At 39.3% G+C, this 21,680-nt stretch overlaps 2 protein-coding genes across 2 annotated transcripts; both read right to left on the bottom strand.

The window, feature by feature from the left end:
* Window positions 1–7,000, bottom strand: asb11 (ankyrin repeat and SOCS box containing 11). Its single transcript, XM_007555388.2, has 7 exons — window positions 5,892–7,000; window positions 5,598–5,677; window positions 5,400–5,507; window positions 3,753–3,903; window positions 3,533–3,667; window positions 1,570–1,758; window positions 1–1,482 (listed from the first exon to the last, which is right to left on the bottom strand). The coding sequence occupies exons 1-7, from the start codon at window positions 5,974–5,976 to the stop codon at window positions 1,358–1,360; spliced, it is 873 nt and encodes a 290-aa protein (XP_007555450.1). The 5' UTR covers window positions 5,977–7,000; the 3' UTR covers window positions 1–1,357.
* Window positions 7,001–7,077: 77 nt separating this feature from the next.
* Window positions 7,078–21,108, bottom strand: piga (phosphatidylinositol glycan anchor biosynthesis, class A). The gene is made up of 7 exons (XM_007555387.2): window positions 20,947–21,108; window positions 19,439–19,911; window positions 17,768–18,038; window positions 13,390–13,522; window positions 12,934–13,066; window positions 9,599–9,805; window positions 7,078–8,597 (listed from the first exon to the last, which is right to left on the bottom strand). Exons 2-7 carry the CDS (start codon window positions 19,874–19,876, stop codon window positions 8,352–8,354), a joined length of 1,428 nt encoding a protein of 475 aa, XP_007555449.1. The 5' UTR covers window positions 19,877–19,911; window positions 20,947–21,108; the 3' UTR covers window positions 7,078–8,351.
* Between the last annotated feature and the right edge of the window lie 572 nt (window positions 21,109–21,680).

Raw genomic sequence — 21,680 nt, 5'->3', positions numbered from 1 at the left:
ATGAATGTGTTTATTACAAAGAGGGGGAAAAATCCAAACCTACACAACTGTGTCAAAAAGTGATTCAGCCATGCCTTTTGTTGGTCATTCCACATTTGTTGATTGAAATTAACCGATCATATAAGCTAAACTTGATTAAGAAAAGTGTGTTATGATAATGAAATTGTACAAAATTGTATTAACTGCCGCACTGCATCAACATGCAGCGCCTGCTGATGGCATAGAGCTAATATTCTGCTCCTTTCTATCCGTCTTTCCACCTGCTTTTAGGGTAGTCAAAAATCCTCACTACTTCCTGTATTTTATCGCTTTAGGAGCTCTCTTAAGGCCTAATATGCTGACTGAAATAAAACTCTTAACAATTTTCCTAAAAATGACGTCTCAGGAGCTACTTTTCGGCTTAGGAGTCAATGGGAATATGAGTCGTTTAAACCTTCCTTCCTGCTGTGTCTTCTACGCTACTTTCACACTTTTATGTGCATGAAAACATGACAAAATCAAACAAATATTGACACATCAAGACTTATCATGACTTATTAGACATCTTTGATTGTATGTCACTCCTGTTCTTAAAAGCAAGATGGTACACACATGAAATTTGCAGTATTCTGCTGCATCCAGACATGGTACATTACTTTTGTCATGATCTTGACCTTTATGTTTAGTATTTTTATTTGGTTTGTGGTCGAGATGTACCGAGTACAATTTGAAAAGTGCATGTTTGTACCGTAGCAGTCAGTTGAGAGATCTAGCATGCTGAGATAAGGTTATAATGAAGCCAAAGGCAGCTATGAAATATTATATTGAGGGTTAAGAGAACAAATTGTAGGACTAATGCTGTTTTTTTTTTTATCTAAAAGGATTATATTTTCCTCATCTGTTGAAATCCTTCCTTGGGCAACAATCTTGGGATGAATCAGGTGTTTAACGAACCTGCGTTACGAAAATGCCGCACTGCAGATATAACTTCTAAAAGCCTCACTTTTTATCAAGCTTCTTCTCTTCAGCCACAACAGACTGTGGTTAATCTGACATTCAGATAGCTCCCTGTGGAGCCACAAAGGTTTCAGAAAACAGTTCAAGAAAAAAAAAAAAAAGGGAACATCCAGATATGCAACTGGTTGTGTTCACCTTTTAAATAAAGGTTTTGTAAAGAAATGGAAGCTAAACAGGCAGATTTAAAAACATACAAAGTCTGAGTCATTTAAAATGTAACCTGAGTACAGCTTAAATATCAAATATGATCCTAAAACATACAAATGTGCAGTTGTCGTCTCCTTGAGAATATTATTCCTTTGTAACTATTTTACAAGGACAATCGATGATTGATGGGAGGTCCATGTAGCCGACAGATGTGTCATTTGTAGAGGAGGAAGTTCTTGATACTGCGAGGAAGGAAGAGGCTGGAGGTTTTGTGAAGACGAGGTCGCCCAAGACTGCGGCGAACGCAGAAACGGGAAAGCTCAGACAGAGAGCAGGGAGCTAAAACAACGAGAGAGAAAACCATGTTTAAGCTTGATTCTCAGGGAGTTAATGAAGGCTAGTGGATCGTTCCACACACACACACACCTCTCCTCTGCAGAGCAAATCGAACCGCGCTGTTTGGTGCCGACAGATCGAGAGGAGTTTTTCCCTCTGCATTCCTGCTGGCTCTGTCTGCCCCAAAGTCCAGGAGAAGTTGAACAACGTCTGCTTCTCCAGCACAAACTGCAGCGTGCAAAGGGCTGATCTGCCCACATCCAGAGCCAACATCTGCACCTGCATGTACACAAACAGATAAACTCTCAATATCAGAACGAAGAGGAAATAAAATCAATTAGAAGTACAGGCAACCCCCTCCCAACCCTTTGTGTTGAGAAAATTAAAGCATGTAAAGTAAGTAATGAGGGAGTAAAAACATCGACGCTAATTAGTGCTATAAATACAACGTTAAATGGTTTCTCGTTACACCAGAACGCTCTGCAAATTAAGATGACTGGAAAAGCTTTGAAATGTTGCTGCTGTGAACTGTGAAGCACTGCTTTCTGTTTCCATGGAAAAGGACGGAGGGGGGCCGGACAATTAGACGGCATAACGGCTGAAAATCCCCCCCGCAGCAGTGGGAACAAAAGCCACAACTGAACCTGAAGTTTTGTTAGACGGCCGCAGATAGTTGGCTAATTCAGGGATTCATTTCGCAAAGGTTTTCTCAATTTGGCAGAAATCCGTCTTTGTCTTGGGAGGTAATTTAACTTCAATCGAGAAATAATTGTAATTTTGTCCAATCAGTCTTCAAATCAGAGAATAGTCCTTGTTTTTATTAAAATATGTCAAAATTAGATAACTACCAATATTGCTCCTATTAACTAACATTTTCTTTTTTTCCAAATGATCAAGTCAACTCAAATTATTCGGGATGTAAGACTTACTCATTTATTCAAGTGTTTCCTTGTATTATTTTCCAACGTTGCGGTACAACATTTGTTTCTCTTACCTAGACAAACGATTACAAAAACTACCATGGCCGCCTCTTTTTACAAGACATTTCCATCACAAAGACGACCTCTGAGCTCCCGCCAGCAATTCATAAAATCACAAGTCAATTTTGCGAAATCCCGCAGAATTGAAGTTTTTAAAAACAAACAAGCCGGCAGTGGAATAAAAATAAAATCTGTGTCGGAAATCTTTCTAAACTGTTATTTTCAAAACAATAATGCTTAACAAAGTCAGAGAAGAAATCTTGATGTTGACTGAGCAAATGCTTCGAATTCAACAATTTTTGCTCAATTCTTCAAGAGAAGTGTCACCGTGGAATCGGTGAATTTGTCACCGATTTCAAGGTGACACATTTCAAAGTCAAATTTCTTTTAAAACACGTTTGACATATACAGGATTTTTATAACAACTTAAGGTAACGTAGTTGTTTGATTGGGCTATAAAATGGCACTAGCTTTTATTTATTCATAAAAGTTTATTTCCTAGCCAAAACCTAAGTCATTAGCAGTGTATGTGTCTGCTCTATAAAGCCACGTATGGAGGCTATAGCAGTAATCAATTATTTGCACTCACTGTGTATGTGGAGTGAATCTAGAAAGTATTCACAGCGCTGCACATTTTATGCGAAAGTCTTATTCCAAACTGAATTAAGTGAATTCCTTTCCTCAAAATCCCACTGACAAGCACCGCAACATAACAATGTGGAATTTCTTCTTCAGTAACGTTTATAAGTTTAAAAAATACGATTAAGATCAAAATTAACGTGTAAAAGTCTCACACCTTGTAAATATATATTTCTTCCTGGTAAAAAGAGTGGTTTATTTCCACTGTTGTCTGCCACATGCTTGCTGACGTCAGAGACTCATTAAAGTCATCAAGGCTTTATTCTTCAGACAGATTATAATCCAACATTGAATTTTTTGTCTTGTTTATTTGGGAGGGGGGTGTTTGCATTGAATTTTGACCGTAAGTCAAACTAATATGTGTAAGAAGCTAAAAAGTAAACTTGTGAGGTCTTGCAAAAGGTTCCTCCTCGTTACTTGGTTTCTTCACGTACCTGAACGCAGCAGCAGCTCCACGCACTCCGCTGCCGCGGCCCTGCAGGCGACATACAGCGGGGTCCCCACGTTTGGTACCTCAAAATCAATCTGGGCTCCGCTCGACAGCAGCAGCTCCAGACACTCTCTGTGACCTGGACAGAAAGAGAAACAGCCTCACAAAACCTGCGCTAAAAACAAATCGCACCTTTATGCTCATCGCTTTTAACGCCCACACACCTTTTTTGGCAGCTTGGTGGATGGGTGAAGCCAGCTGGTGGTTGGGGTGGACGGAGGCTCCGTGCTGTAAGAGGAGTCTGACACAAGCTACGTTTCCACTGCTGCAGGAGTTAGAGAGAGGTGTGGCGCCATCTGCTGACACTGCCTGAGGCTGACAAGGGGAAAGGAATTATTTACCAGGCTCACCCAAAGTTACAGTATATACTATTTAAATCCAGAAAACGATAAAGCATTTGAAGATACTTGAACATTATGGATTTTAATGCATTTCTGTTGTACTAAAAATGTATCTTGCTTTGACCAGAGAAGATAAAATAACGAAAATACAAATAAATACTTCCACTTTCATATTTTTTTATGTGCAGTTTCACTTTTGTTGGTTTGAAAGTGTTTATTAAACATTTGAGTGTTTAAGATGAACACACTGTGTGTGTTTGGAAAAACAGATGAACATATTTACAGGGAGAATCATTTTGGGTGTTAAAATAAATTCTTAGAACGGGTACAGTTTTCTTACAGCCACCATAGGCATGAATGCCGTTAAGTTGGCATTTTGATCATTTAAAAAAAAAAAAAATGTTTTGGCTCCATATAAAGTGATAAGAACAGGGTGCAAAAGTTTAAACTTGTCGTGGCTTGTCGTTTTTCCACCCGGGTTCAAAATTATACACAGGTGTTGAACTCTTAAAACACACTTCCTTACAAATATGTCTCCCTTACAAACTTTCACTTGGACCATGAGAAATCTGCATTTACAAGCTTCCGGCGTAACAGAGGCTGGACATTTGATCACTCATCTTGAAAGAAGCGGCTAAGCTAATTGAAAACGCTTGATTAATTTCCTGGCAGGAACACAGGCTTCAAACACGGCTCACAAAGTTTAGGGCTGTGGAGGCTTTCTCCGAAACCTAATAGCAGCCAATCACAGATTTGTGCTGATGTGTGCTTTTGCTGGAACGCCTGGATGGATAAAGAGATGCACGAGAGGTTCAACATCCATCAAATTTAAAATGTGTCATCACAGGAAATTATTGCACTGAAGTGAGTTTAATATCAACATAAACTTTGGGTTTGCAGGCCAAGAAAAACAACCCTGCTCCAAAATAAACAAGCTCAACTGAAATTTGCAGGACTGTTTGTGGAAGAACAAAAAGCCGAAATGTCACGCAAGAGACAAACGACAGTTTGAAATGGTTCCCTAGTTATCAGCCTCATTTCATCACTGGTTTTGCTGGTTTAAGTGGATAAATGAATGGAGAAAGAAGGCTAACACCAAGTCTGTAGGTAGCCGAAGCTTGACCCCACTTAAGAGCAACATGATAATCCGAAACCCACAACAATAAACTGACTTTACAATGGGTAACAATGAGGTTCTACACGGATCCCGAACGCGACCCCATTAAACATTGCAGTCCATACTTAGAAGTCGAGTCTGAGGCAAGAAACCAAAGTGGTTTCTCTTTAACCTGTAAAAGGGACAGTTAACCCAATACCAACAAAATGAATCGTTCAAATTCACTAGTAAAAGAACCAAACTGATATGACATCCTGGTAATCATGAGTGTATGTAGTCTTGTGACTGGACCCGACTCCACATTTACACAAAACCATCATGTTCAACTCTGAGGCAGAATAACATTTTCTTACATTTGCACCATTGTCTAAGAGGACCCTGGCACACGCGTAGCGACCGGTGAGGCATGCCTCATGAAGAGGGGAAACTCCGTCCAGGGTGAGAGTGTTGACCTGGAAGCCCTGCACACAGGTTTAAATCTGTCATCTTTTTCCAATCCTTCCAGTCACTGAAAGATAATTCCTAGTACAGAACTGTTTTTTTTTTTTTACCTGAGCCATGAGAGTCATGAGGTGAAGGAGTCGGCCTTGACAAGCCGCCTCGTGGAGGGGAGTTCTGTCTGAATACGTATCTGTGGCAAAAAGAAAATCAAGACAGTCTTAAACACAACAAGCAAAAAGTCTTTTCAGATTGTAATTAACAAGCAATGAAAGCTTTTAAATCCTGAACTATGTGGAAAATGTCCCGTTTTGCTTGGCTAAGGAAGAGACCGTCCCAGGCGCCATGAAGTAACTAGGGTCTTTCCAGCTGCCACAGTAAAAATCAGCAAAGATAAAAACACTCACCAGCCATCAGCGAGTTGCATGGTAGGCCTTTGTAGATGTACAAGCGGTTTTGCAAAGGTTGGGACCTCGCGGAAACAGTGGCCATCACGAGAGTCGAAGAACAACAAACTCCTTCAACTCTCAGGAAACACAAACCCAAACTCGGCGTTGCTCCCACTCTTATCTGGGTAGCTGGTCACCTCCCCCACGCCTCAGCTTCCCAGGATACTGGCCAAGACGTAAATAACAATAGCAGTTGCAACGGTGCTAGAGAATGTCTTTTAGAGAAAAAACACTTCTACATGTGCATATGAAGAGAAAGATGTGCCCAGTCTGGGGGCACAATGGGGACGGAAGTGCAGCTAATTCACTCTTGCAACTCTGCTGCGCTGTGAAGGTTTTGGGAGTGAGGGTCAACAAAAAGATTGTTTGAATTCTTGGATCTGTTTCAGTGAAATAAGAAAGAGATGTTTTTATCTTACTGGTTTGACAATATTAGTTAAGGAATCTATGCAACCAGATGTAGAAGGCCTTACCAAAATAATCAGAGATTGGGTGGAGAGCTCGTCCGTTCAGGACGTGCTGCCCGGCACATCTCAGTTTAACTTTGACCAGCTTCCGTGTCCCTGCTGAAGAAAACCATCCCCACAGCATGATGCTACTACCGCTATGTTTCATTATGGGCGTGGTGGGTTCGTGGTGATGTGCAGAGTCAGTTATACACTTTTAGTGTTTTGCTTTTGGGCCATAAAATTGAAGTCTGCTTTCCTCTACATCGTCTCCTACAGGTAGAAGTTTGGATGAAGTGCATGACTGGTAGTTGCACAGATTCTCCTATTGGAGCTGTGGATCTCAGCTGAGTTACCTTGACCTTCTTGACTGATCTGCGGATTATCATATTGATCGATTGACATCCGTTAGGTGTTAAAGCCTGGGATACAGTTTAACGTACAGTTCCTATGAAAAGTATTCACCCCTGTGGATGTTTTACCCTCTTTTATTGCTTCTACGTATCAATCATGATCAACAAAATTAGACTTTCTTTCAGGTTACTGTTTTAACTTTATGTTTTCATCTGGCACAGCATCTTTGAATTTTAGAAAATAAAACATTAAAAAACAGACAAGTAGAAACAGTTTTTTTTAAATGTAAAAGTATTTTTATTTCCTAGATTGATTTTAGGTCAAATGGAAAAAAAAACAAAAACTCATGACATTAAGCTTTTTTATAAAAGTAAATTGTATAAATCATTCAAGCTCCATTTATAACAGAAGACAATATACTGCAGCTCCTTCCTTCCTTCCTTTCTTTCTGTCCTTCTTTCTTTCTGTGCAATTATGGCACTGTGCAAAAGTTTAAAATCTGAGTTCTTTATGCGTCTTTTCCAGAGAGTCTGATTTCTGTCTCAAGTTTTTAGTTGTCTTGGTCAGTAGTTTTCAAGACTATTTGAACATTCATCAATAGTTTCTTTTGGACTCTCCCTGCTTTTTTGTGCTCATTCTAAGACCAGTATGCAGTTCTGGTACTTGGGCAGTACGTCGCTAAAAATGAGTTAAAGCTGCAGTATGTAACTTTTATAAACAACATGATTTTTTTTTTTACATATCTGTTAAAACTGTCACAATGTCGTGACAGTACGTTATGAGAAAGATAATTTGTGAAAAGGTCAATCTCCTGCACCTCTTCCCAGAGCTACCTGACCAATAACAACCAATCCGAAACAGGAGGAGGGTCTTAGCGCTGTCAATCAACCTCATGTACTCACTGCTAAGTGTGCTAATGGGGGAGAAACAACTTACCTCTACAAGAAAACCATTTATTCACCATCATCAATGAATATGGTAACTATACTCAGCATTCACAACAGGCTTTGCTAGCTGCAGCGTAGCAGAAGGACGGGGAGAGGGGATGAGTAGCGCCACACTAGTTTGTGATTGATGGCGCTAAGGCCTGCCACCTGGCTCTGATTATCACTGGGAGCACTGGGAGAAGACAGAGGAGCACTATTTTTTCACAGATTACCTGTTTCGTACCATAGTGTCATGACATAGTGACAGTTTCAACAAATACATAAAAAGCAGACAATGTGGAAGAGAGAAAATAAGGATTAGAAATAAACTGTCAACCTGCAGAATTTTAAATATACAAACTATGAAGATATTCCACCCAAAAAAATTCAGAACTACAAATCAAGACCAGCTTTAAATTCATTTTAAAAGGAGTTTCTTTCTACTTTCCTTTAATTTTAAAAGAAAGCATAAAGAAACAAATGAGGTCTTTTTTGCACTGAACCATATGCTGTATAAATCTTTAAAAAGTGTACAAACACCTTTAACACAAAGTCCCTGTTGTTAATAAAATGTAAACACCGATAAGGATTCTCCTGAGCACATTCACAAGAGCGTCGGCTGGACTCCTGCAACACGGCGTCAAGAGCCGGAGACCAGATGTTATCGTTTCCGCTACTCGCTTCATGGCGCGTTAGCAACCAGCATCGCTAGACTTAGACTTCCTACTCTCCTTCCACAGACCATGTGGGCCTGTGGCATCCACAGCCATGTCCATGTGCCGGTCTGGTGCCAACCACCGCAGGAGCAGCAGAAACAGGAAGTCCAGCACAGCACAAAGGGCGAAAATGGAGCCTGCAACGGGGCCGCAGTGAGACCTGAGTCTCCGTAACCTCCTGTCCAGTGGAAGCACCTCTTCTCCAGCTACTCTGTCATACACCTGGGGGATCAAGGGGGACAGCGACAATCACTGTAGAGCATTTACCTTTATCTGTCAGTGAGCTATATAAACATCAACACGTACAGAAGGGAGAACATAAACGGTAGACATTCGAAATGAGATCATCCACCGATCATAATCATGTTGGAAAAAACGGAGCCACCCACCTCGAGTGGAAAGTTGTGACTGAGGAGGCTCTGTCGTTTTTGCAAAGTGTGAGTTTTCATTGCGGAAGGCAGCATGTCAGCACTTGCCTAATACAAGGCAATGTTTGAGCTTACAAGAAAGTGAAACTCATTTAGATTACTATGACCCAATTATGTCCAAAGATAAAGTGTTTCTTAGGGGATAAAAAAATGAATAGATGTGATGTCTAAATGTGTATTATCTAGGAAAATGTCCTTGTACTGAAATTATATTGTAAAACATGCTCATGAATAATTTCCTGGATTTTATGCCCATTGGTTGCAACATGTTGGGTTTTTTATCTTTACATGTCGTTTCTACAAACAAAACGTATCTGATATGAGATATGCCAAATATGATGAAATATAATCTCAGAAGTTGTAAGAGAATGCGTTTGATAAAAGCACTTCCAAGCCAATAAACCTTTATTCTGATTTTGTTATGGCTAGAGTTGTCTACTTTCTCTTAGGATTTGGCTCTGAATCAACTGAATTTCGACCTTTTAGAATCTCAATTTGACGCAATTTTGTTTGCTTGCCGTATTATCCAGAAATTTCCACATTTATTGGGAAAGATGTGTAAAAAAAAAAACAATTAAAGGTTGGATTTTTATTTTTTTGGGGGGTGAAATCATGCTACTGCAAAAACAAATGACTTGCGTGACTCTGAACCTGGCAACAGATGCAAGCATTCATGTCGAGTTCCAACAAGAACCGACCTAAAACAGAATCCTGCCAGTTTTTTGCAAAAACCATCTTTTCTTGGAACTTCCCCCAGTTACAGTCAGAGGCTGTTGCGTTATTTTACAGTCTTACCTTTTCAGTCCTCTCTGCCACATTTTTCCACGTGTAGAGATTCTTCACCCGAGAGTGGATGGAGGCGGGTGAGGGCACCGAGCCAGACCTCTGCTTGGAAATTACCTTCTCTAATCCAGCACACAAGGAACGAACGGTCGGTTCACACAGTGTGATCAGATCCTCGGGCAACACCTCTGGAATTCCACCCACACGAGTGCTCACCACCTGATGATAAACCAACGCATGGTCAGGATCTCCTCAAGTCAGACATGCCAAGTTCCTCAGATGAGTCAAAATAGTTCCTTGGTATTATATATCATCACACTAGTAGAGTGGAAAAACGGAGCAGGTGTCATAACCTGCTTTACTGTGACAGTTGTAGAAAAAAATCAAGAGCAGCCACATTTCAAGTAAATGTTGTGTAATTGGTGAACATGGTTCTCCTGTGTATAATCTCAGCGGATATGCAGCTTTTCTCTGGAGGCCATAGAGCACAGGTGTCAAACTCAGGGTTCACGGGCCACAACTGGCCCTCTCAATGTTAAAGGGACATTTAATTTAAACTTTAAGATAACAGCTGTTTGCTTAAATGTTATTTTATCAGTCAAATCAATTCAGTTTTCATTTGTACAGAACCAAATTACACCGATTTAAAAAGACGCTAGAAATCGCTACGTTTTAAGAAGCGCTAATCGATCACAGAGGAAACTATAATGTTTCAACAGTTTAATGTCAATACATTCTGCAACGTTCTGCCCTTGGAGCACATCTATGACGTAGATGTGGCCCAAACCTGCCTTACAGCCTTGTTAGAGGACGGGAGTAGCAGACGGGATACAAAAGTGAGGAAGCTTAAAGCAGGTTATAAACGAATGTGCTTGAATCATCATCAATGGAGCAATATCAACTCATCTGCAAACCTACCGAAGCATGGCCTAGTCAGAGTCTAAAGCTAAACCCAATTAAGAATCTGTGGTAAAATGGTCCCCATCCAATCCTACCGAGTTTCAGCTACTTTGCAAAGAAGAATGGTGAAAACGTGCAGTCCATAAAGTTTCTAAAGCTTGCAGAGACATAACCCAAAAGATCAGCAGCTACACGAGATGTGAGATTTACTTCTGCAAAATACCGAGCACAAACATTACAGTTTCAGTTTTCAGAACTCAAATTCATTATAAACAAAAAATAATTATCCTTTAAATTCTTCTTTTCAATCACGCGCCACTTTGTGTTGGTCTGTCGCATAATAACCCAATGAAATATATTAAGGTTTTTGTGGTAACTTCACAAAAAAAAAAGTTAAAATCGTAACAAGACAGACAGGAAAACCATCAAAAATAACCCAACACAAAGAAACAGAACAAGTTTCTTGCAGATCTCAAATAAATTGTCATTTTATTGAAACAACTGCATCTTGGTTGGTGTTCTGCAGATCTTTCCTCGAGATCAGCATTTGAGATAAAAGCACAGGGATCTCCTGTCTGAGCAATATGACCACTGCTGCTTAGTGAACAGTTTTTAGTCTTTTTTTTGCTACATAGGTCAATCTGAATGAGTAACTGGATTCTCTAGACCCAGTTTTTAGAATCACCCATCAGTTAACCGGAAGGAAGGAAAACTGCTCCCGTAATACGTGTGATTCTCTCGTAAACCGAACAGCTGATGATAAATGTTGCAACCACAGCACTAATATTTTCACTTCAGCTTTTTTCTTCTCAGCAGGATAAGAGTTGCTCTGCTAGGTTAGTCACCAAAGTTTCTTGGTATTGTCATTAGACTATTATTCCCTGATGGTCTGATGCAAATGTTCACTTGAATAATCCTGTTTGTCACTCAATGTGCACAGCTGACCTCCACTGTCAGCTGTGGAAAGCTGACCGTTCGAGATGTGCATTCATTAATGTTGCCGCTTCATTAAATCCTTACATACACTCATGTTCGAAATAATATCAGCGTTTAAAAGTTCAAAATAGATTTCATTTCCATGCACAGATAGATTATTAGTATTTATAGCGCTGTTCAGAAACTATGTTTCTTTACAAGCTGAAACAGTTACTGCATGAACTGAAAACATATTTACAGCTTAGCTTTTTCTGAATCCTTAAACTCATATTGGGTTATAGCAGCTGCTTCCGGGAACACACAGACCAGACCAGCTATTCCAGTCCAGGATGATTATGTAGTTTATTTTTCCCCATGAATGGGATTTGCAAGAGCTGTTTGTTGATACCTTGGTGTCACTTACAATTGTTACAGAACACATTAGACAACAGCAGACCATATTTAATCACTTTGTTGCAGATCAGCAGCTGAGATTTTGCCATTTTTGCTACGTTTTGGTCTCATTGCCGTCTTTCTGGTTTTGGCCGCCATTTTAAAACTTAGCAGAGCAACCGTAAATTTTCCTGCACTCGTTTATATATAATTACCTCTACTCAACTTTTTAAATCAGACTTCTTCAAAGTAAAACGTGGAACGCCCCATTTAGCTCTGGAGACACATACGGTATATAAGGCCCATCAGATTGGCGCCTGTTTTCCACAGAATGAATGACACTGCTGATTAAAATCTGAACTCCTTTTGTTTTTAAATGAGCACCACTTAAATAAATAAATAAAAAATCCGGTTACACAGGATGAGCAGGACCATGACTGTTGAATCTGATTGTTTTCTATTGCTCTACGACACTTAATAATAAATGATTAACCCTGTAGAAATGCCATTTCTCCCAAAAACGATAGCTGATCTGGTTATTCGTGTTGGACTTCCCATTACCTGCACACAAGAAATATTTTGTACTCTAATGCTAATTTTAGTATTTATCTATGCAAGTGTAGCTTATAACTACACTGAAGCAGATTAGATATCACTTATTTTTTTTCCTCCCATTTACATTCAGAATTTAAAGATTATATTAATCTTACTTTCTGATATTTTCTATATTTCACTAAAACAGAGCAACAAGGCCATGTCCTCATGCCGAGTCATAAAAAAATTCATTTTCAATTTGCTTTGCATGCTCACATGAATTACTGTGGTTATTGTTGCATCACCTGACCAGAGAGGTGATGCAACAGTGATGCAACCAGTGATGGGAGTCAAAAAGGAAGGCTTGCTCTTGTTCATGTCCCAACTCAACCACAATAAAACAGAAGTGAAACTTTTCCAGACAGACTAGAGGACAAGACTGCACAAGACCGTTTTTCCATCGAACAAGGAGTTGCGTTTTCTTTCAGGGATTCCCTTCTCACTCGAAAGGGGTTTCCCTTTAGAGTTTAGTCTATCGTTAGGATCTTTACTCTGAAATCCTTCTGATTTCATAACCCTGAATAAGGGTTTGAGTGAGAGCACACCTGCAGTCCACAGCTGGCTCCCTCCACAATGGCCATGCAGAAGGCCTCGGTCAGCGACGTGTTCAGGAAGATGTGACCTTGAACCAGGACGCCTCGCACGTCTTTATGTTCCAGGGCACCAAGCAGACGTACCCTGCAGGAAAACAGTAACAGGATGCAGACGCATTTCGTAAGGACAGCTTCTGGACTTACGATCAGTCACACAAAGACGTGCCAAGAAAAAGTTTATCTTGGTTAAAAGCCAAAAAGCATTGACAGATTTAAGCTCAAACATCTTTTGAGTCACACTGACAGAGCAGGTCTGACCAGGAGATAAAGTGTTGCTTATCATTTTTAAGGGTGATTTTCCTAGGAAAATCACTCTTAGGAGTGATTTTAATACAAACTGTGTCCTTAAGAGATTAAATAAACTCTTGTCCGTGGATGATATCAGGACTTGTATCCGTCCAGCAGTACCTGTCATGAAGTTGGTATTTTTCTCTCACTTCCTCCAGCACGAGTCTCTTCGGTCCCTCGCCGCCAATTAAGAAATGCAGATCGGGATGTTTGAGGCAAAGTTCTGGGATTATTCCGCCAAGCAGGTCGATTCCTGAACATGAACACAGAACATGAACTCAGTTAAAGCGAGCCAGCCATCTACATTCAGCATCATTTTTGAGGCAGACGTTCTGTGACTTAGGATATGTTTTCTCATGAGACTCAATTGTCAGATCAAAAGAAAGTTTTGAAAATAAGAACCTTAAAGTAAATATGAAATATACCTTTCATTTAGCTCATGTTTCTGTAGCAAAAAAGATGGTTATTTATAATATTCTAATGTTCAATGTCATGTTTCCATTAGATACAAGTAAAACTCATCATATTTAACAGAAATAAAGGCTTGAAAACACCACTCTGTGTGTACTCATTTTGTTTTCTATAAACGCCAGATTTCTGTAAGGCAAAGCCTTGACCAAGCAAAAGATTTTTCCAACTGAGACATGAAACTCTGCAGCTGCCCCAGCGTTACCCCGGCCTGTCTGTTTAAAGGGCATCTGCAGGTTTCAGCAAGTCACATTTATGACGTTTTAAGACTGTTTTTAATGTCACTCCTCATCCTGATGTATTACAATTAAACATAGCAAAAACTTTTATTTCTGGAATCTGCCTGAGGCTCTTGGCAGTGAATGTGCTCTTCGCTCACTGTATATAGATCGCTACAGTCTCCACATAGTGCCAAACTTTAAATGTTTTTTGGGTTTTTATGCACAGAATGAACCTAGCCTCACATGGGTTGGCAACAGAAGTGAGCCAGTTGTGAAAAGTCAGTCAACGGGCAATAAATCTGCACTTACCCATAATGGACACACACAAACCAACACCAAAAAAACCATAAAAATAAAATCGAGCTAGCAAGGTAATATTAGCAGCTAGTTACAGGGTAACCTCAACTGCATTGACTGACAAAACTCAATGACGATGTCTGCACGCAACTTTTTCCTGACAGAAAAATCCTGCAAGGAAAAAAATATATACACATATGGCATTAAACAGCACTGCTACAACAAAACCTAAGACTTGTGATTAACAAATCTAAGGGCAATGTACCTTTTTCTAATGAATTTAGAACATTGTAAGGCGTTAATTTTAGAAACATGATTTAAATGGCGTGTGGACACCCAGATTAAGGTGGACATATACATCTTGCTGGGTTTGCAGTAAAAAGCAGAACATTTGAATCTTCTGATCGCTAACTGAGCAGAGCTCCGTGAGATATCCAAACCTGCTAATTAAACTTCTCCCCATCTCGTCATTGACCTGTTTCATGTGGTTTTAGGTTTTCACGACGGTGTTTGTTCACTAATGTTCTCTAGCAAATCTCCGATGTCTTCAGAGTTGAAAAAGATCAAGTGGTATGAACACCTTTGGATGCACTTTAGTTGATTTTGGAACAGATTTGACGCTCCAATCAAGTACAAGCTCTTGGCAACAGAACAGAACGGGTCCAACAAGTTTCCACATGATGGCAAGGAAAAGACATTGTTTATATATTTAAGTTTTAACACAAAGGGTGTTTTTTAGACCTCCAGAGAAAGACTAAAGCTGATTCACAAGTCAGTTTTTGCTCAAGTGCTTGATGTGGTAGCTGAGACGAAGCTTCTTCAACATTCATGAGTGTTTTGTATTCCAACACCACAATCTCATTCATCGTCACGGTTGAAGGATGAAGATTCAAAATGTCAAATTTGAGTTGGAACACAGAAGCATGTTTGTTTTTTCAGGTGTTAATACCAGTGTCTGATTGCACAAGGTGCACAGAATTAGTGAAAGCATTTCACTAAAGTGCTTTTACCACTTTAATGTCTTAGTTTAAACAAAATTAACCAAACTTTAAACATTAAACAAAGGTTAATTATTATTAAACATCAACTTGATTAGAGAGAAACATGGAGATAACAGATTGAATTAGACTCTTTATTGAAATATACTATTGGCAGCAGCAACTAATTAGGGTAATAATTAATACAATGAAAGACACATTGATAAGCCTGTTCACTTACATATTTCCTGTAAAAGTAGTTGGTGACGTGGCAGGTTGCAAAACAGTCAGGAAGTGCCAACAATATGCAAAGGTGAATGAGAATACGTAGGGCAGAATTTGCTCTTTGTTGTATAATGCTCTCAGGAAGTACCAGTTTTATTTAGAGATGCTCCGACCCTGGACTTTGGGGTTCCACTCTTGATTTCTTCATTTAAATATCTGCCAATACCCATATTTGTCAGTCCACACACACACTGTGGTTTGAGGCTCTAACATCATAATACATTGCCATTTACTTTAAAGGTATCAGAATAAAGGGGCTATGTGTCATGCGTGTGCAACTCCAACCGGGCCGACATTTAAATGTTCACTGGTTACCGTGGTTTCCTGCATTTATCCGGCTGTTTTAACATTAGCTGGCATGTTGTGGGCATACTACAACTGTTTATCACAGCGTAATAAAATAAGTTAGTTTAAATCAAATTGACATTAGTGAATGAGATGCGTCTTAATGATCCATATAAGAATTAAATGCAGGTGAGTCGATAAATTACGAGAGAAAATGACTCAAACTTCGGTGGCAGATGTCATCACTAGGAATATTTTTAAAAAACTGAATTTATATTTTGCTTGCAAAGGACAAATAGAATACAATCATTTCTTCCTATTTTGTCATCAGTGGGAAAATGGAGATGTAGCTGCACCCAACAAGGCAGATGAGAAACTAAGCCTTCAGAAATTGAAAATCCAACGGGTTGATCCAGAAGCAGTACGAGGTACAGAGACGCTGTGCTAAAAATAAAACCTCTGACAACTGTAGATGCTGCAAATTTTCACGTGGGAGTTACGCCGGGAGGAGAGAGAGGTGATCACTGGCGGTGAATTGTCAAATATTTTATTAGTGTAATTGTAAATAGTTTAAATAGTTAGAATAATGTATTCTTGGCTGCCTTCTGAAGGCGACATGAACAGCAGAGTTGCTGCTGACGCAACGTGACATCGACTGATAATACCTCTGTACTTGGGGTCAAGTATAGAAGGTCAAGAATGGTAGGGTTAGATATACCCGACCCAATAACGACCTCTATACCTCTATACTTGGGGTCAGTCATTGGGTCGGGTATATCTAACCCTGCCATTCTATCGTGCCTTTATTGGCTCCACATGATGCTTACAAAAGTTAACTTTCTGTTCTCCAATAAGGGTTCTTACACTTTTCTAAAGTAAAAGTGGCACATGTTTTCTGACTAAAGAACGAAAATGAAAGGAAAGACACAAAGAAACAAAGAACGAACAGAATCACACACACACATGGATGAAAGACAGAAGGACTGTAAAAGGGAAAAACACCAGGAAAGCACTGATACCATCGTTTTCCGTAGTTTTCCAGTTAGCTTTGCTGTTGCTGCTGAAGCTCATTGTAGCTCCTCTACAAAGCTTCCAGCATCTATCCTCAGTTATTAATACTGTAACAATCCTGAAAACACTCTGTTAAATTTATTCGTGCATTATAAAATGCATGCCTGGGATCATTATAAGACAAGTTTTTTGAGAGAACCCATCACATGCTCGAAGATTTTCTTTACTTTTGGATTACGCAAGTCAAATGGTGTATTCTGTCTCGAACACCTCTTCACATTAATGTCTTCACAAGCCAGGACACCTCACGCATAATTATTTCCATGCAATAAGACTTGACATGGTGCCACAGAACGTTAACTTCTTGAAAGAGTTCCAGGTTGTTGACACACAGATCAAAATTTCTCAAACTTTCACCCTAACAGAAGGGTGAACTGACAAACCCTTTAGTAAAAATTTGTTCTTTTACCATGATTGTGATGAATCACACACGTACGCATGCACCGCAAAGACAAAGATAACCTTTAACCGAGTACTAAAACTGGTTTAACAAGGACGGCATTTGCTTTTATTCCATCTCATAAGTACGGAAGCTTAACGTTTATTATTCCTCATCGCTACAAGCAGGTTTTAATCAATTTTATGCATTCATTTTGGAAGCTTTGTGTAGATTTTTAGCACCTCTAAATTTTGTTTATTGTTGCAAATTAATGGAATAAGACAGAGCCAACGTAGTACGTGGCAGTAATTTAGAGGTGCCGATCATTTTTGGCCACTTTTTAATTTTCAAGTCACACTTAAAAGTTTCAGATGAGTTTATATTGAGACCAGTCAGCTACTTTCTGAGTGGCTTTAACTGAGTTTTGGCTCCTTTTCTGAATTACAAAGCCTCTTCAACTGTAAGCATCAAAGAAGGCAGAAATAACCCAAAGAAGACCCTCAGTATCGCTGTACCTTTACGGTAGACAAGCCGGCTGATGACAACAATTGTGATCCGGTCGGGTGGACGCTGTGAAGGGTCCGGGGTGAAATCCGTGGGGTCGACGGCGTTGGGGATAACGGACACGATCTCTGGGTTGAGTGCTGCCCGTAGAACCGTGTTCTCCTTACTGGTGTACGAGACGCACACGATGTGGTTGGTGTCACAGAGCGACACGGTCAGGAGCTTGTTGGTCAACACGGAGCTGACGTCAGCAAAGCCGAAGAGAGAGTGGTCAGTGAACACCTGAAGAGAAAAAAAGGCACTTATGTTCATAACAGCGACGAAATGAGAATAGTTTGGTCAGATTCTGGTTTCTGTTAAATGCTACAATTTCCTGGGATCAAAACTGTAGCCCTTCCAGCAAACATTAAAGATGCATTATTTATATTAGCAGCAGAGGATAAATTTCATTTTGTGGGAGAGAAAGATTTTATTATTTATTTCAAAACAAAGAAAATGACTATGGAGATTAAATTCTACACGTTTCAGCATTTTATGTTAGTTACTAGTATCAGTTACTGTAAACAGCAGTGTCTCTTGATGTTCCTCAGTGAATGTACATCATTAACTTAGGGTGCATTCACACCAGCCCTGTTTGGTCCACTTTTATCAAACTCTGGTTCATTTGCCTATAAAGTCTGGTTTACTTGGGTAAGTGAGAATGCGCAATGGAACTCTAGTTCGCAAACTCTGGTTAGCCTAAATTCCTATAGGTCTCAGTTTGGTTGAAGTGAACTCTGGTGCAGTTTGAATCCATATGAGGGTGGCAAGAGGACCAGAGACCGCTCCAAAAGCAAGAAGTGGACAAGAAGCGCAGGGCATTATGGGTAAATACAACCAAAACAAGTGTGTGTCTCTAGCGCTAGTGGGACAAATGTCTTGTGGTCTTTTACCAAGATATTTTTAGTTGACAAAAGAGATGGCAACCACTAAAATCTGACATCACTCCATTTGTGTACATTTCGTGAAGAAAGAAGTTCTTAGCAGTGTCTTCTTCTTCAGAGGTTTTCATGTTGTTTCTTGGTGCAGCGCCACCACAGGCGAGGAGGGCAGGGAACGGGTTTTTCCAAGGGTTTGGTTTATTTGAAACAGTGCAGTATGAACCACCTGAATATGTAACAAACGTTGCAATTTTGGACACCAATCGAACCAAGTCTACCAGACTATCAGGTGTGAAAGTACCTTAAGATACTTCATCTCTAGATTTCTCTAGAGAAAAGGCAAGATACTAGAAAGACCAAAACATCAATAAAATGACCAGAAAGTCTAGCTCTTGTAGAAACAGCCAGAATGAATAGATCTAATGCTTCATTGTATCAAGAGTACAATTACTGTAATTTTCCTTTTCCTTTGTTACATATTTTATGTTACTTTTGTGATTTTTTTTTAGACTTTGATGACACTAAAAACTGCTGTTTGAATCTTCCTCTCCCAGAAAAAAAACAAACGTCCATGCTTAAGAATGTTTTAGTCAAAGGAACCTGGAAGAGCCGAGGCACAGCGTGTTCACCAAACAAACACTCACTAATCAGGACAGACAAGGCCAAAACCAGTCTGACTGAAGTCAACAATATTTTAGTTTTTAACAATAAATGACCTGCAGCTGATGAGCCTAAACACATCCAAGACGTCAGGTCACGTACCGTGTTCAGGCCCAACGTCTTGGCGTGGAACAGTGCATCGTGGGCCATAGCAGAGAAGGAGCTGTGTGCGTGCACCACGGTGATGCGCTCCCTGACAAACACACAGCGCAGCAGTGGGAGGCTGTGGAAGCAGGTGGTGGCTGTGGACTGGTTGTACATCACCTGCAGGGGCAGGTAGTAGACCTTCAGGCCGTTGGTCAGGTACCGGACGCCTTTCCTACTGCTATAGGCGTGCGTGGCGATTACCACCTTGTGTCCCTTTTCAATCAGACACTGAGACAGCTGGTAAATATGACTTTCTACACCTCCCATATTTGGATAGAAAAAGTCTGACACCATGCAGATGTTGTGCTTCCGGCTGTGGACCTTAGAAGCATCTCCAGATTCAGTCTGAGATGAGGGAGTGTTCATAGATCCAACTTTCCTTCTCTGGCCCATTGTTCAGTCTTCTGCTGGTCTGAAGTCAGTCAGTCCTGAAACATTTGTATAAGAGATCAAATAAAGAATCAACCAGAGACGCCTGATAGAAAACAACCAATCCAAAGGAAAATTTACCAGACGAAGCTAACATAGTTGTAGGATAATACACTTAATCAATATATTACAGTACATACATAAATACAAGCTCAATCAAAAAGGAAAGTTTTAAGCTTCAACTTAAGAATTGACACATGGTCTAAGACTTTGATTAACTTTGCTTGTTTCTCTAACTTATTTATTCTTCTACTTCAGAACTGATTACTGTCATGTTCTGAATGACTGAATCCATATTTTACCCAATTGACACCAAATTACCAGCTGGTGTCTGGGTTCTGAAACATTTTTGACATTCAAAATTCTTCAAATTTCCAAAATTCAGAGCACATTCTCTCTTTTTTTGCCAGATTTTTACACCCATGGATGGATGGATTGTTGAAAACGTGGTTTAGTTGACGGACGGATGGAGGAGTGGATGGATAGATGGTTCATAGCCAAAAATACATGAATGACTGATGGCAAAATCTGCAGAAACCACACAATGCATGCAGATGGATAAATGGATAAAAGGTGGGATGGACATAAACTTCTATACTTTTCCAGACTGTTGACTTCTGCAGTTACTTGCATTATGTATTTGAAACAAAATTGTTCACTTAACAGTTCAAAAACTTCACAGACTTAATGTTAAATATGTTTTGATATCTATAACAGAATAAAAACCTCGATGACAAGTGCTTTCATATGTCTGTCGCTGTCAAATCAGCTTTTATCTGTAGTTGCTTCCTATGACGGCTGTTTTAAAAGCGGGTTTCTCCTCTCACTAAATTTGTCTGACAACGTAACTAGTGGACCCCCATTGCTACAAATACATAATCTAAAAATATTTAACCTCAGGTTTAAGGTAACAAATCCAGGTTTACTTCCATTCATCACGGCTAACTGATTCATTAGCATTAGCATTGACCATCCGTTTCTTTCCCCCTCTTGGCGAAAACAACTTGACATTTCCGTGATCCCAACTGTCTTACCTTTGACGTCAATGTCAGTCTTGTCACAACTTGTTAGACAGACATTTGGACTTTTAGCTTCGTTTTTCAGTTACTACCTCCATGCTAAGCGCATAGCCGCCCCCTTGAAAACATACTACCGCGACACGTAGATGACGTAAAAGTGAAACTACACGGTGTATGGCATGCCGTTAAACATAAAATCAGTTTAACCATAAATTCCAGATAAGTGAAATTGGTTAATAAATCGACATAATAGTTCATTATTTATGTAATAATATAATAAACTATAATTTGTTAATTAACTATTATTAGTTAATTATTAGCTATATTATAGCTATAATATATTATATTTTATTTAGACAAAATACCTAACTGAGATATCGTTAATCAAATTCTGACAAGTATAAATGATGTAAGAATTACAATTGATTTGTAAATCCATTTGATCCATTGTAGATTTCTTGAATTGTAGATTTCAACTCAAGAAATCAACAAAGAATTACTGACTAATTTCAACAATTAAATTATGACTAGCCATAATTCCTAAACAGATATCTTAAGTGATGTCAATATTAAAGATATCTTAAATGTATTTTCCAATAGGAAATATAAGATTTGACCAGTGAAAAATAAATTGCAGATATATTTTATGCAAATAATGACTAGGCAAAAATTAATTTAGAAATATCTAGAACTGTAATTTTGACTAGTCAGAATTGCTTTTATGATATTTCAGTATCATTACTAATAAT

The sequence above is a fragment of the Poecilia formosa genome, unplaced genomic scaffold (assembly GCF_000485575.1).
Source record: "Poecilia formosa unplaced genomic scaffold, Poecilia_formosa-5.1.2 Scaffold70, whole genome shotgun sequence".
NCBI lineage: Eukaryota > Metazoa > Chordata > Actinopteri > Cyprinodontiformes > Poeciliidae > Poecilia > Poecilia formosa.
The sequence above is the reverse complement of the archived record's forward strand: the minus strand, read 5'-3'. Positions and strand labels throughout refer to the sequence as shown.

Bases quoted from the DNA above. Each gene is read 5' to 3' on its own strand.
- piga (XM_007555387.2), bottom strand. From the start codon at position 19,876: ATGGGCCAGAGAAGGAAAGTTGGATCTATGAACACTCCCTCATCTCAG. The intron at 13,067-13,389 runs GTACTGCTGGAC...GTTTTCCTGCAG, and splicing joins AAATACCAACTTCATGACAG to GGTACGTCTGCTTGGTGCCC. The intron at 8,598-9,598 runs GTAAGACTGTAA...TTGATCCCCCAG, and splicing joins TGGCAGAGAGGACTGAAAAG to GTGTATGACAGAGTAGCTGG.
- asb11 (XM_007555388.2), bottom strand. From the start codon at position 5,976: ATGGCCACTGTTTCCGCGAGGTCCCAACCTTTGCAAAACCGCTTGTAC. The intron at 3,904-5,399 runs GTAAGAAAATGT...TCCCCTTGTCAG, and splicing joins TCTTAGACAATGGTGCAAAT to CCTCAGGCAGTGTCAGCAGA. The intron at 1,483-1,569 runs GTGTGTGTGTGT...TCGTTGTTTTAG, and splicing joins ATTTGCTCTGCAGAGGAGAG to CTCCCTGCTCTCTGTCTGAG.